Source organism: Salvia splendens, unplaced genomic scaffold, assembly GCF_004379255.2.
Source record: "Salvia splendens isolate huo1 unplaced genomic scaffold, SspV2 ctg1116, whole genome shotgun sequence".
NCBI classification, from domain to species: domain Eukaryota; kingdom Viridiplantae; phylum Streptophyta; class Magnoliopsida; order Lamiales; family Lamiaceae; genus Salvia; species Salvia splendens.
Genome location: NW_024598663.1, coordinates 983 through 14,667, shown reverse-complemented (window position 1 = coordinate 14,667; position 13,685 = coordinate 983). Strand labels below are relative to the sequence as shown.

At 38.6% G+C, this 13,685-nt stretch overlaps 1 protein-coding gene and 2 pseudogenes across 1 annotated transcript; 2 read left to right on the top strand and 1 right to left on the bottom strand.

Annotated features, from left to right (window-relative positions):
• The first annotated feature begins 4 nt into the window (after positions 1–4).
• LOC121788668 lies at positions 5–2,566 on the top strand (annotated as a pseudogene).
• Positions 2,567–3,200: 634 nt separating this feature from the next.
• On the top strand, positions 3,201–6,199 carry LOC121788669 (annotated as a pseudogene).
• A 4,821-nt stretch (positions 6,200–11,020) lies between these two features.
• Positions 11,021–13,383, bottom strand: LOC121788670 (40S ribosomal protein S8-like). Its single transcript, XM_042187294.1, has 5 exons — positions 13,247–13,383; positions 13,050–13,122; positions 12,363–12,690; positions 11,757–11,929; positions 11,021–11,237 (listed from the first exon to the last, which is right to left on the bottom strand). Exons 1-5 carry the CDS (start codon positions 13,248–13,250, stop codon positions 11,156–11,158), a joined length of 660 nt encoding a protein of 219 aa, XP_042043228.1. The 5' UTR covers positions 13,251–13,383; the 3' UTR covers positions 11,021–11,155.
• Between the last annotated feature and the right edge of the window lie 302 nt (positions 13,384–13,685).

Sequence of the window (13,685 nt, the reverse complement as noted above, 5' to 3'; positions counted from 1 at the left end):
AACTTATGGTTCACTTCTGACTAATCTTACATTAGTTAAAACATTTGCTGCTGGGATTCTTGTTCCGAAAACCTACATAATACCAGTGGACAGCAGCTTATATTTACAGCAAGCCAAATCGCTTGTTAATGATGCTCATGCAGCAGGTCTAGAAGTTTTTGGATATAATTTTGTAAACGATGCTACATTACCATATAATTACAGCTATGATCCTGTGGCTGAGTATCTGTCCTTCATTGACAATGGAAAATTTTCTGTCGATGGTGTGCTCTCTGACTTCCCAATGACTGCATCAGCAACTATCGGTGAGTAACTTATATTTTCCATGAAAATTGGCATTGGAATAGCCTGTTAAAGATCCTGCTACAAACTTGTCACTTTTCGATTCACCTTTTTACTTTTGCAAGAGAGCATTAACAGTTTCCTATGGATGCTTACGTGATGATGATTAATCTGTTAATCTGTTGCAGATTGCTATGCCCACATGAGCAAAAACGATTCTGTCAAAGGTACGAAGAATTCTTACCATGAATTTTCTTTCTAGTTTCACTTGCATTACATACACCTCTGGAGTATAATGTTGCCAAGTTCAAGAGGTTAGATGCTAACGCATCCATATTTCTCCTGTTAATGCAGCAAATGTTTTGGTTATCTCTGACGAGGGAGCAAGTGGAGACTATCCTGGTTGTACTGATAAGGCATATGAAAAGGCTGTATCAGATGGTGCAGATATACTTGATTGCCCTGTTCAAATAACCAATGACGGAATACCTTTTTGCTTGGGATCCATTAACCTCAGGGATAGAACAACTGTTTCTCAATCCAACTTCATCAACAGGGCAACAGATAATCCAGAACTTGGCATAGAAAAAGGAATTTTCGCCTATAATCTCACATGGAGCGAAATTAAGACCTTACAACGTAAGTGTTATACTAAAATTTATTCTTACTCCACACCTAATAATATAGCCAAGACTATGAAAAAGGACACGAAAATCCATCATCCCCTTTTACATAATCAATACCCATCATTTTTGTGAAACCAAAATTTTCCCCTAAAGAGTGAAGATATCAATATCAGGTCATTCAGCTTTGAACTTGATTATTTTGCTGTACAGTCTTCATTTAGCATCCATAATGTTCTTGCATATTGCTTATTTGACTGTTGAAGACTATCTGTATTTACTAATAAGCATGTTATTTTTGTTTGAATACAGCTGCTATTTACAACCCATATACGAAATATCAGTTGTTCCGGAATCCAAAATTCAAAAATGCTGGGAACTTCATGCAGTTATCTGACTTTTTGACGGTAGCAAATACATCTGCAGTCAGTGGTGTCATAATCAGCATTGAGGTGAGTTAAAATCATAGTCTTCATTTCTCACTATTCCAAATATATTTACATTCATACATGTGTATATGCTTAAATTAACATCACGCACACATAAATTTCATGCAGCATGCTTCTGATTTGATTGATCTTGATCACCAAATGTTTTTGGAAATTATCATTCCACATATTTGTTTAGTAGCAACTAGCAAAGACTTCATAAACTACTCTATTATGTTCCAGAAAGTGGTTGTTTTCGTTAAAGGTGTATGATGAACATGGTATCGTATTTGTTGTCATGCAGAACGCTGCGTATCTGGCTGCAAACCAAGGTTTAGGTGTGACCGACGTGGTTTTGGATACGCTAAGCAAAGCCGGGATCAATAAGAAGGTTATGATAAGATCCAGTGACAGTGCCGTACTGTCAAAGTTTAAGAGCAGCAGTAACTATGAGCTTGTTTACCTGGTTGACGAGGATGTCGGTGATATATTGAACTCGACCATTTCAGAGATAAAGAAATTCGCTAGCTCTGTGGTCCTCTCTAAAGAATCTGTGTATCCCACTGACAAGCTCTTCACCACCCATCCCACAACCATAGTTCAAAAACTTCAATCCTTCAATCTTTCAGTTTATGTGCATCTTTTCCAAAATGAGTACGTGTCTCAGCCTTGGATTTCTTCTCTGATCCATATACGGAGATTAACTCTCACGTCAATGGCTATTTTATCAACGGTGTCATAACCGACTTCCCTGCAACTGCTGCAAAATACAAAAGTGAGTCTGTTTCTAAACGTGTAGAGGTTTCCGTTGTACTTGCTTACTCATCTAACTGTCCCATCTTTTCTTATTGGCATACAGGAAATCGGTGTTTAGGGTATGAAGATGTCCCGCCATACATGTTAACAGCCCCGCCTGGCGGCCTTCTTACAATTATGGACAAGCAAAGTCTGCCTCCAGCAGAGGCTCCGAATCCCACTCTTACGGATGAGAGTGTGATCGAGCCTCCTCTGCCCCCAGTCAGGGCACCGACTAATGACAGTGGCACGACCGCACCGGGCCCTGTTTCACACGGGCAGCCTATGCTGGTGGGAAGCGCCATCCTCAGTGGCATTTCTGTTTGTCTTGCAGCTCTTGTGTTATGCTGATGTTGATAGCTATTTATGTTGCCCGCCATTTTGTGATGTTTATATATTCTTGGTTGTTTTTATGACTTACAAATATTTTGAGCTTGAGGGATTGCCTTCTTGTAGGTATTTTCATTTTTTTTATCGAGATATTATTTTTTCAAAATAAAAATATTTATACCAGAGTCGCTGTTCTTTGCTCTATCGGGCTACACCGCTTTTTATTAGCCCACTAGTGCAAATCACGACATGAACAAATACTACCAGTATAATTTACTACTTCCTCCGTTTCATAATAATAAAATCATTTTGTGTTTTGATACGTTTCATAATAATGAAGTCATCTCACATTTTAGTAAAAGTCAACACATTTTTCTCACTTACATTTTCTTACCTTATTTCTCTTTATCTCTCAACTTTTTTTAAATTGCATTCCGAAAAAAACGTCTCCACTACTATGGAACGGAGGAAGTACAAACTAGTGCTCCTTTCTGCGTGATAAAAGAAAAATTACTTTGGAAATTTTACTATTAAAACAATACATTGAAATTTATAGTATCTTATAAATCCACTAATAAATGATGACTTAATGAACACTATGGTAATACTCATAATATATACTAGTAAGCGAGGCTTCACGTGGCAAAAAGGTGATTGGTAGTGTATCCGACGTGTCAACCTATGATTTGCTAGATCCTTCAGTTAGTTAAATTTAACGGTCTGAGGAGAGGAGGAGGCGAGGATGAAAACATGCAGAGCAAGAGTGAAGAAAATAGTGGTGGCTCTTTTCGCATTCAACTCCATCTCTCTCTACCTCTTCTTCTCCTTCCACCCCGACCACCGCTCACCCTTCAACACCCCCACCGCTTTGCCCTATTCGCAGTCCCACCTCTCCCTCTCCTTAAAACCCTGGCCGATTTTACCCTCCTACCTCCCCTGGTCCCACAATCCCCACACCAAATTCAACTCTTGCGAAGCCTTTTTCGGAAACGGATTCACTAAGGAAGGAGAACAAGTCCTTCTCGGCGGAGGAGGGTGGTTCCGATGTTACTACAGCGACGCCTTGAAGACCTCCGTATGCGAAGGGGGGAGAATTCGGATGATCCCTGACAAAATCGACATGTCTCATGGGGGTGAGAAATTGGAGAGCGTGATTGGGAGAAACGAAAGCGAGGAGTTGCCTAATTTTCAAGATGGGGCGTTTCAGATTGAGGTGGCGGACAGATCCAAAATTGGGAAACAGATGGTGGATGAGGAGTTTTTGGATAAATTCTTTGAGAAAGGTGAAATTCTTAGACATACTGTGCGTGAGTTGATCCGTTCGACCCGCTTGTCGATGCCGATGAATTTGTTTGCTCTAAGGTTGGTCTTGGAACTGTAGAAACTCTTCATTTTTTGATTTCTCAATCTTATTTATTTACATGTGAGATTTTGGATTGTTTAGTTTCTTAATTATGATTGATTGGCAATGAGATTCCATTACAATATTGACTATTGTCAATTGAGAACACTTGGGTGTTGAATAACTGAAGGATTCCCTATTGCTGACATAGATATCCTTCCTGCAAATGTTACAACTACATAGAATAGTAAATATTCATTGCTACGTAAGTATGTATGAAGTGAATTTCTGGTTGATCTCTGTATATATAACAGTGTTGGTGTTTAGCTAAAATTGAAGTTGCTGGTTATACTGCTTCCAGTTGTAACTGCATGATGTGGTTTCTATAGTATTTTCTTTTTGTCTGAAGTGTATTCATGGAAATTTAAACATTTGTATGATGTTTTCTTCTTATTTTTGCAGTGGATTGAAGAGCCAGCAATTTTAGTTACTCGATTTGAATATGCAAACTTGTTTCACACAGTTACTGAGTGGTACAGTGCTTATGTAGCCTCCAGGGTCACTGGCTTGCCTAATCGACCCCATTTGTGTTTTGTAGATGGTCACTGTGAGGTATGCTGCCTTGAGTTGATTTAGCTTTTTACCCACTCGTAGAACATTACCAAATGGCTGCACTCTGAGTCATAACCAGGTCGATTTCTCTGTAATTTGTATGTTGGAAATTTACATTGTGAATCCTAAATTCTAGTAATCTAGTTAATCTGGCATATCACTTATGATACTTGATGATCTTATTAATGTAAGGAAAAACAATCCTGTCTACCGTTATACAAAAGACAAGGAAAAACAATCCTGTCTACCGTTATACAAAAGACATGCTAAAGAACTAGTGAAAACCAATCATGTGAAGTATGAGCTGTAGTAGTTCAAAGATAATTAAGGTCCGGTGATCACCTATGCCTCTTGAATGGATGGTCTTTTGATCATGGAAGTTGGGGGAGCAAGTTGGGTCGAATGTAGTGTAGAATGGTTTGATCATTGCACGTGTTGAACTTGCTAATGAAGTAAAAATGACAAGAAAAATCACAGAGGATCAGTAGCACAGGGAAGCACTTCCATGGTGTCATTGTGGTTAAAAGTAGGTCATGTATATCATGTGTTCATACAACAATTTCATTATCGTGGATCATGTGTGTGATACAAAAAATGTGATTTGGGTGGTTTAGGTTCTTTATTATTAGTCTATCAACTCTGAGTAACCGATTAATATGGCTCTTATATGGGTTCTTCTACCTTTATGTTAGTTCTTTTTCATGTTCTTTTTCGGTAAGTAGTTACCATTTTATGACATTATCAGGCTCCCTTACAAGAAACATGGGCGGCATTATTTTCAAGCCTTACATATGCCAAGAATTTCACTGGTCCAGTTTGTTTTCGACATGCCATTCTTGCCCCATTAGGGTATGAAACTGCTCTTTTTAAGGGAATCACACAGACTATAGACTGTTATGGAGCTTCTGCACATGATCTGTTGAAAATTCCTAATGATAACAAGACTGCTCGGTTGTCAGAGTTTGGTGAGATGATAATAGCTGCTCTTGGTTTTCCAGTGGATAGACACCATATCCCTAAGCCAAACTCTGGCCACAATATCCTCTTTGTGCGACGTGAAGATTATATGGCCCATCCTCGTCATGCTGGCAAGGTAGAATCAAGGCTCAGCAATGAACAAGAAGTGTTTGATTCCATAAATATCTGGGCATCAAATCATTCCAAGTGTAGATTAAATGTTGTGAATGGACTGTTTGCGCACATGCCCATGAAAGAGCAGGTTCGAGCCATCCAAGATGCTTCGGTTATTGTTGGTGCTCATGGAGCTGGTCTCACTCATATAGTATATGCTACCCCAAATACAGTGATCCTAGAGATAAGTAACAATGATTACAGGGGAGGGGGGCATTTTCAGCTGATAGCACAGTGGAAAGGTTTGGGGTACCATGCCATTTTTCTATCCGGAACATATGCACGAACTCCACGAGTAATTAACAAACTGAGCAACATTTTGAGTGGCCTTGGATGCTGAAAGGCAAGTGTTTCTCTGATTTTATTGAAGAAGAAGTGTAAGAGTTTTTTACTCTACTGCTAATGCACCAGTGCTCCTAAGTCTAGGCATGCACACGGTTCAAAAACCGCCGGTTCCGAACCGGAACCGGCGGTTCACGGTTCAAGATTTGCATGAACCTGGACCGGCCCGCCAAGGTTTCCGGCGGTTCCAGTTCCGGTTCAGAAAACCGCCGGTTCCGGTTCGTAATTTTAATTTATTTTTATTTTTTTGCATTTTTTTCTTTATTTATATGTGAAATGTGCGTAAATAAAATTTAAAAAAATCACGATGAAAATTGCAATTTTATTGAGAGACTACAAGTTACAAAAATTACAAATCACAAAAACCTTGAAGTCTTGAATTCTTAAACAAAAAAATAAAATACAACGAGACTACTAGTCTACAAATTACAAAAAAGAATTGAGGACACATTTAGCAATTCAACCTTCAATGTTGAGTTTAGTCTAACAATCAACAATTATAGTAGAATTGTTGAAAGTTTCCTAGATTTAGTAGTATAGAGAAATCTCCTTCACCAAATAGAGTATATACAAATATAATTATTTAATTGTATTTGCATATTTTTAAAGTATAAACAAATGAAAAAAAAAGAAATAAAGGAAAAATGACTTGAGCTCAACTTAAATTTAAGTTGAGGTGCCTACGTATCCTCAATGCTCATTTGCATTGGGGAATCAAAGCTCACGTAGTTCTCTTACCTTACTTACCTATTTGGCTTGGCCGGCGGTTGACGGTTGGCCTACGCTTCATCCCCGGTGAATTCTTCTTGTGATGCCTCTTGACGATTATCCCAATCAGGTTCTTGATCTCTGATGTCAGTTTTGGCCCAATCATCAAGTAACATCACGGCTTCCATATTTTCCGCGGAGAGGTTACTTCTTGATTCATCCAACACACGTGATCCAAAACTGAAAGCGGACTCGATGGCGACAATGGAAGCCAGAACCGAAAAAATCTCCTTGGCCATTGACGCAAGTATGGGGAAATCTTTCTCGTGTGTTCCCCACCAATCGAGGACGTCGATTTGGGCGGGAGTAGGACCTTCATCACTAAAGGAAAAGAGTTAATCGTAATATAAATCCAACTCACTCATCATACTTGAGGCCGGCCTCCCGCCGGTGCTGTAGGCATATAGGTCGGCTAATTGGGATTGCGCGTCGGGATCATCATAAACATTTTGAAATGTGAAACTATGTTGTTGAGGAGGGGGTCTTCTGACTTGGTGGGTACTGTTATACTTGGATTCATATTCGGTGTAGAGAGCACGCAAGTTATACTCGAAGGTTTGTTGGACAATTGTTTGGTTCGAGAGGTTTATTTGAAATGCTTCGTCATTGGTATCCGATTGCAATGCTTGAAGTGGACCAAGATCAATATAACTCAAATTGTTATAATAAAAGTCTAAAATCCTGGTTGTACCGACTAATTTCCATTTCGGATCCAAGACCTTTGCAATCAAAAACACCGTTGGAATCACACTAAAATACTTAAGCCATTTGTCAATCATATAATATAAAACACACATCAATTCAGGATTCGAAGTCGCATTTTTCATCGATGTTTTAAAAGCAAGTGATATATACCTGAAATGCTCTAAAACACGAATAGCAGTGCAATAATAAACACCTGATAATTCAACATTCGCATTTTTGAAACATTTGAACGATTTAAATAAACTCATGTTTTGTTCCCAACAACTATGCGATAGATATAAATCACGAACGAGATAAGTTCGAAAAAAATCACACAACTTATCTTTATGCCCCAAAGTAGAATTCAGACAATCATATGTCGAATTCCATCTATGAGACACATCCATGATAAAATTTGTATATCTTACCTTCTTTTGATGGCAATACTTCTTCCAAGCTTTGCCAATGGCGGCTTTTGATGGATCATTCTAACTGAAGTTCTAATAGGACTAACATGTTTTTGCCATAAATCAAGCGCATCTTGTACACATAAATTCAAAATATAACTATGCATCTTTGATGAAAATACTTACCGTTAATAACCGGACCACAAGCCGCAATCAAGTCACTAATACTTGCAGTGTTAGCAGTTGCATTATCAAAGCAACAGAAAATATTTTGTTGCATGATTGAAATTCATTCAAAACTTGAATAATTAAAAAAAGCAATTTCATGTGCAGTTTGTTGTGTGGGAAATTCTCTAAAATCAATCAAACGCTTGTTCAAAGACCAACTATTGTGCATAAAATGAATCGTAATGCCCATGTATGAATGTCTGTTAAAACAATCAGTCCATACATCTGAGCAAATGTTCACTTTGTGTCTCAAGTTAAGTAGATAACGTGCTAACTCAACTTTTTTCTCCAAACATTGTCGAACGGTAGATCGTTGAACGGTCATTCGACTTATTTTTTTACCGCTACGTTAAAAGCACTTTGTATAGTAACCTCATATCCTTTGTTATCATAAACATTAAAAGGAAAATGCTTCATTGCAGCCCATCTAGTCATAGTATCGTTAACATTTTTAGGATCATATTTAAAAAGAGGCGCACCTAATTGAGACGAACCTGAGCCACCGGGCTGGAAGTTTAGTTGGGTTTGGGTAGCGGTAGTGCCACATCCTACCAGATGCTTTGTCGTCAAATGACGACGGAGGGTTCCATATCCCCCACCACTCCCAAATTTGTAGACTTTTGTACAATAGTTACAGTATGCATGAAACGCCGATGTCACTTCTTGAGAGAGAGGATCATTAGGATTAGGAATTACCACCGGGATCTTTCTGTAATGTTTCACAAAAATATCACATTTCAATGTTTTTTAGTGGGTGGAAAGGGAGGAAGAGGCATGTCCTCATTTCCGCCGGTGCTAGACGGAATACGAGAACGAGATACATCATCATTGTTGTTGTCCGAGTCCGACGATATAGACACGTCGTACTCGTCATCATCATCTTGTTGGTGACTGCCCCCCACGTCTTGATGCATTTGAGTGAGTAACATGGCAGTCCTATGATCTTCTTCGGTCTATAAATATTATAAGGTATGAATTAGAAACATAAACAAAAAAATTAAAAAAAACTTAATATTATGAAATTGTGAATGCTAAAAATAAAAAAATAACTTACTTGCAAACGTTCAGCCTCCCATCGGGAAACCTCATCCAAAACTTCTCGACGACTAGGTCGCGGGATCTTTGAGAACGAGTAGTTTAGTCTTGGGAAATTCCCTTGCCCGATCACCACCACGAGAAGAAAACATATTGCAAAGTGAAAGTAATATAGAATATGGATTATGGAGTAGTGTATGGATGTAAGCAAATAACAACTTAAGTAGTGAAAGAGAGCACAATCACAATACTAGTGCTGGCAATTTTTGACACGACACGATAACAAGACACGAACCGGCACAAAATTAATGGGTTTGGGTCAGAGCTTATTGGGTTCGTGTCCTTATCAGGTCGACCCATTAAGGACACGAAAATTTCGTGTCGTGTTCGTGTTATCCGTTAACAATACGTGTTCGTGTCGTGTTCGTGTCGGGTTCGTGTTATCCGTTAACAAATAATATTTTAATATTATTAATTCTTAATATTTTCATTTTTCAATAGATATTAAATTGACTCTCATAGTCTCATATGGTCATATCTCATTTAAATCATTTAAATATTTAATCATTTTCCAATACGTGTTGTTATCGTGTCGTGTTGACCGGAAGTGGTTCGTGTCGTTAATGGGTTTGTGTCGTGTTCTTGTCGTGTTCGTGTCTGAGGGTAGCGGATCGTGTTCGTGTTCGTGTTTGGGGTTTTCTTAACAGGTCGTGTTCGTGTTTGTTGTTATCGTGTTCGTGTCGTTATCGTGTCGACACGATAACGACTCGACACGCACGATTTGCCACCCCTACACAATACACAACAATAGTAAGCAACTTGAGCAATCAGAGAGAATGGGGAAAGAGAATAGAGAAATTGAGATTGAAAAGTGAAATCCTTGTTAACACAAGAATGGGGTGAGTAAAAATGATATGGAAGTGTGGTATTATAGGAGAAAAATTGGAAGAAATAAATAAAAAATTAAATAAAATTCAAATCGGTCGGTTTACCGCCTGAACCGGCGGTTTCTAGCCGGTTTTCAGGCCTAAACAATGCACACCTATGGCTGCCATCCTGAAAAAGCCTGAAAAGCACCTGAACCGTCGGAAACCGACGGTTCAAACCGGCGCTTTCTGACGCAAACCGCCTGAAAAGCCTGAAAACCTATGATTCTAGCTGGAATCTCACCGTTGCAACCGGCGAACCGCCGGTCACGGTTCCTTGATTTCTCTAACCTGAACCGGCCCGCATGACCCGTTGAACCGCCTGCCGGTTCCGGTTCATGAACCGGCGGTTTGGTTCGGTTAGTGCATGCCTAGGAGGCTCCTAACCATTGATTTCAGGCTAAGAGGTTTCTTTGGATATATTTAGTTGACATTTGGCAATGATCGTCCAGTTTTGTTTCTGAGGAATCACAAATGATGATTCTCTCTTTGTTGCCAGCAGGAAATGGCATATACCCGGGATTCAAACTGATGAATGCTTGGCCAACTCGCGGTGAATACCTATTATCTTTTAGCTCTTCAAATCTTCTTCCTATTGTTAGAATTGGAACTCTGGACTGATTGCTGCCACCTACACTACTGTGACATACCAGTATAAATTTACTGAATCAGGCTGGTTTGTCAATCTCAATACTGTCTCGTTGATTGTTCTCACCTTTTACTCTTTAATGTGTGTTTCTGGGTTGAAAGTAATTCCAAAGTATGGGTTGAATATACCAGCAATTAAACTTTGCTTGAGCTTGTGTAAAATAATTCATGGATGTGATAATGAAGAGAGCAATTCAGAAGCCATGTCACAAATTTTCATGTCCCAACTATGCCCCTATACTTGATCACACTTAACGTTGCAGCTGTAAATTCCCATGATAAGTAGTACTACTACACAATAGTACAACTCCTTTAGAAGGCTACACAGCCGCCTTACATGCACTAAAGGTGTAAGTTGATTGATTCCAAAAAAAGATGATGAATCAAAGTATTAAGGCAAAGAACATGATTCACGGCCAAAATATCAAAAATAAAAAGATAACAAAAAACCACGCTCCGTCCTACTAAGTTATTACTGTGATGCAGAAACAATGTCTTGACAAATTTGTTCAGAACATGCAAAATCTCAGGATAAGTTTTTGGACTGAAAAATTTTAGTTTATCATTACAAAACTCAAGCGGTGCTTGCACCTTTTCCCTTCTTCTTCTGAAGTTTCTTCATGTAAAACTCCAGCTCCTTGCCCTCCAAGATATAACTGAAACAACAAACATTCAACAGATGAAGTTAAAGCAAACAATTCATATATAGCAGGTGCATGTGTCAGTTGCAGAATAAAATGTAGCACTCCAATGACATGAAAATCAATCACATTAGACAGAATAACTCATAGAAGCAATCCAAAAAGCTGACTACTGTAAGATTATAATTTGTTAACTCACACAACAAATAAGATGCAATACGCTGAAGCACCAAACCAACATTGTCTCATCACGGAATTAGTCAAAGGAAGGAAAGATAACTTTCTACTACACAAAACAAATCGAGCATTTTCATTGGCCTAAAGAAACTTGCCAATCCAGAAACAAATAAACATGATTATAAGCATGAGGCTGTTAGAATTTACATTATAGAGTTATGAGATTGACAACACAGTGAAAAACTGCAACGTATTTTTACTTTATCCCCGGGTCTCACCCCATAAAAAGTATGTGACACTAGGGGGCATTGCGGTGCTTCATATGTTAATATGGGAAACGCATTGCAGAATACATACCCATCACATCGCCCACACTGTCCTGGGCGAGAGGCAATTGCAGCTAACAGGCGACCACCACCAAATTGTTCCTCGATATGTTGGTCAATCTTACGGTCCTGCTGACGTTTTTCTAGTTTCCTCTGGACATGGTTACTCTTCTTTGCCTCCTCAGTCACAGTTGTCTCAGTTTCCTTTAGTCCAGTGAAACGATAGAAAATATATATATAGTTAGCACAATCTGGAGAAATATTAAGATGATAATTAAGAAAGTGAAAGGATAAACTGTCTATCTTACACGGGCATAGCAACTTCTAGATCATGAAGAAAATTACATCCGACTAAATGGGTACAAACAGAGGTCACTAAATATCAGAGAAATCATAACTAGCTCATAAAAATCCAGAACCACAGTAACAATGCAATTCCTAATTAACAATGCAATGCAATATAGTAACAATGCAATTCCTAATTAACAGTATATCCCACTATTCTTTTCTTCACATGTAGCCAAAGACCCAGCACACTGATGTATCAGCAGTATGCAGCACAATATAGACTGAATAAAGCAATAGAATAAAAATAACTTGAAACTGAAATACGTGAACAAAGAAAAAAGATGTCTACCTCTCCTTCCTTCTTTGCAGCAGTCTTCTTCTTACGACCAATTTCAACTCCATAATGTTGAAGGTACCACTGCTTGAATGGTGCAGCATCCACTTGAACAATAGCACCCTTCACCAAAGTCTGGGTCCTGACCAGCTCATTGTTGGATGCATTGTACACGACATCAAGAATACGAGTCTTTCTGGTCACAGCCTCACTCCCCCAGGAGTAATTTCCAGTGTCAAGTCTCAACGCACGCCACTTCACATTGCCTCCACGAACCCTGACCCTGCGAACTGTCTTGTTACTGGACAACTTCGTGTTTGCTGGCTGTCTTCCCAGCTCATACCTAATAATTACATAGAACACCACCATAAAATTAAACAGTAGTACAATCAAAATGTACCATAATCAGAATAGTTCTGAACTGAATATGCAAAACTATTTCAAAAGAAATAGTAGTAATAAATCGAATATAAAAAGAAATTAAAAAAAAAAAGATTTTAAATTTTCTCAACATATTAACTTCAATAAAACGGATTAGTAATCTAATTTGCAGAAGACCTATTTGACAGAACACAATAATCAGACAATTTAACAGTAACGAGAGCAAAATTGAGATACTGAACGAAGAGAATAGAATAAATAGCAGAATAAGCACTAAAAGAAGCTAAAAATCGAATATCAAATTGATGAAGAAAAAATTACTTTCGCTTCTTCCTCCATGCCTTCTTCTTGCCTCCAGTGGCACGCCTCTTGTGCATAGAATCCCGAGAAATACCTGAACACAAGCAACATTAGTGCCATAAACTCTCAATCGCTTTATTCCAAACAGACAGCATCTCCATGAGTTTGTGTGCACAAGCTAAGTATCAGAAGATATGAACATAAGAAGCAGATTTTACCCATGATTGCTTGTGGATGAGCTCCTCAGTGTCCTTCGTAGTGCAGGCCGCCGTAGGCAGATATGTAGCTCTGCTCTTCTGAAACCCTAATTACAATTACAACTTTATATATAATAATCCTGGGCCCTCGAATTGGGCTTAATTTGATCCAAAGTCCAGTATTCTGGCCTGTGCGCTGATTATAATACTAATAATTATTAGGGTAAATTACTTCAAAAGTCATGAACTTTGCCAAAAGTGTGGTTTTTCCTATCAACTTTAAAAGTTACACGAAAAGTCATGAACTTTATCGGGTGTTGCAAATTTCCCGTCCGACCCGACCCGGTAAATTTCCGGCGCAAACTAATCCTACATGGCTTGCCAAGGTGTGACATGACATATTTTTCCGGCAGTACATAAAACAGCGTTGTTTTGCACTGTTAAAAACGACGTCATTTTA

Coding starts and splice junctions, on each gene's coding strand:
- LOC121788670 (XM_042187294.1), bottom strand. Junction 11,930..12,362: donor CTGCAAAGAAGGAAGGAGAG/GTAGACATCTTT, acceptor ACTGGACTAAAG/GAAACTGAGACAACTGTGAC. Junction 11,238..11,756: donor CAGTGTGGGCGATGTGATGG/GTATGTATTCTG, acceptor TTGTTGTTTCAG/TTATATCTTGGAGGGCAAGG.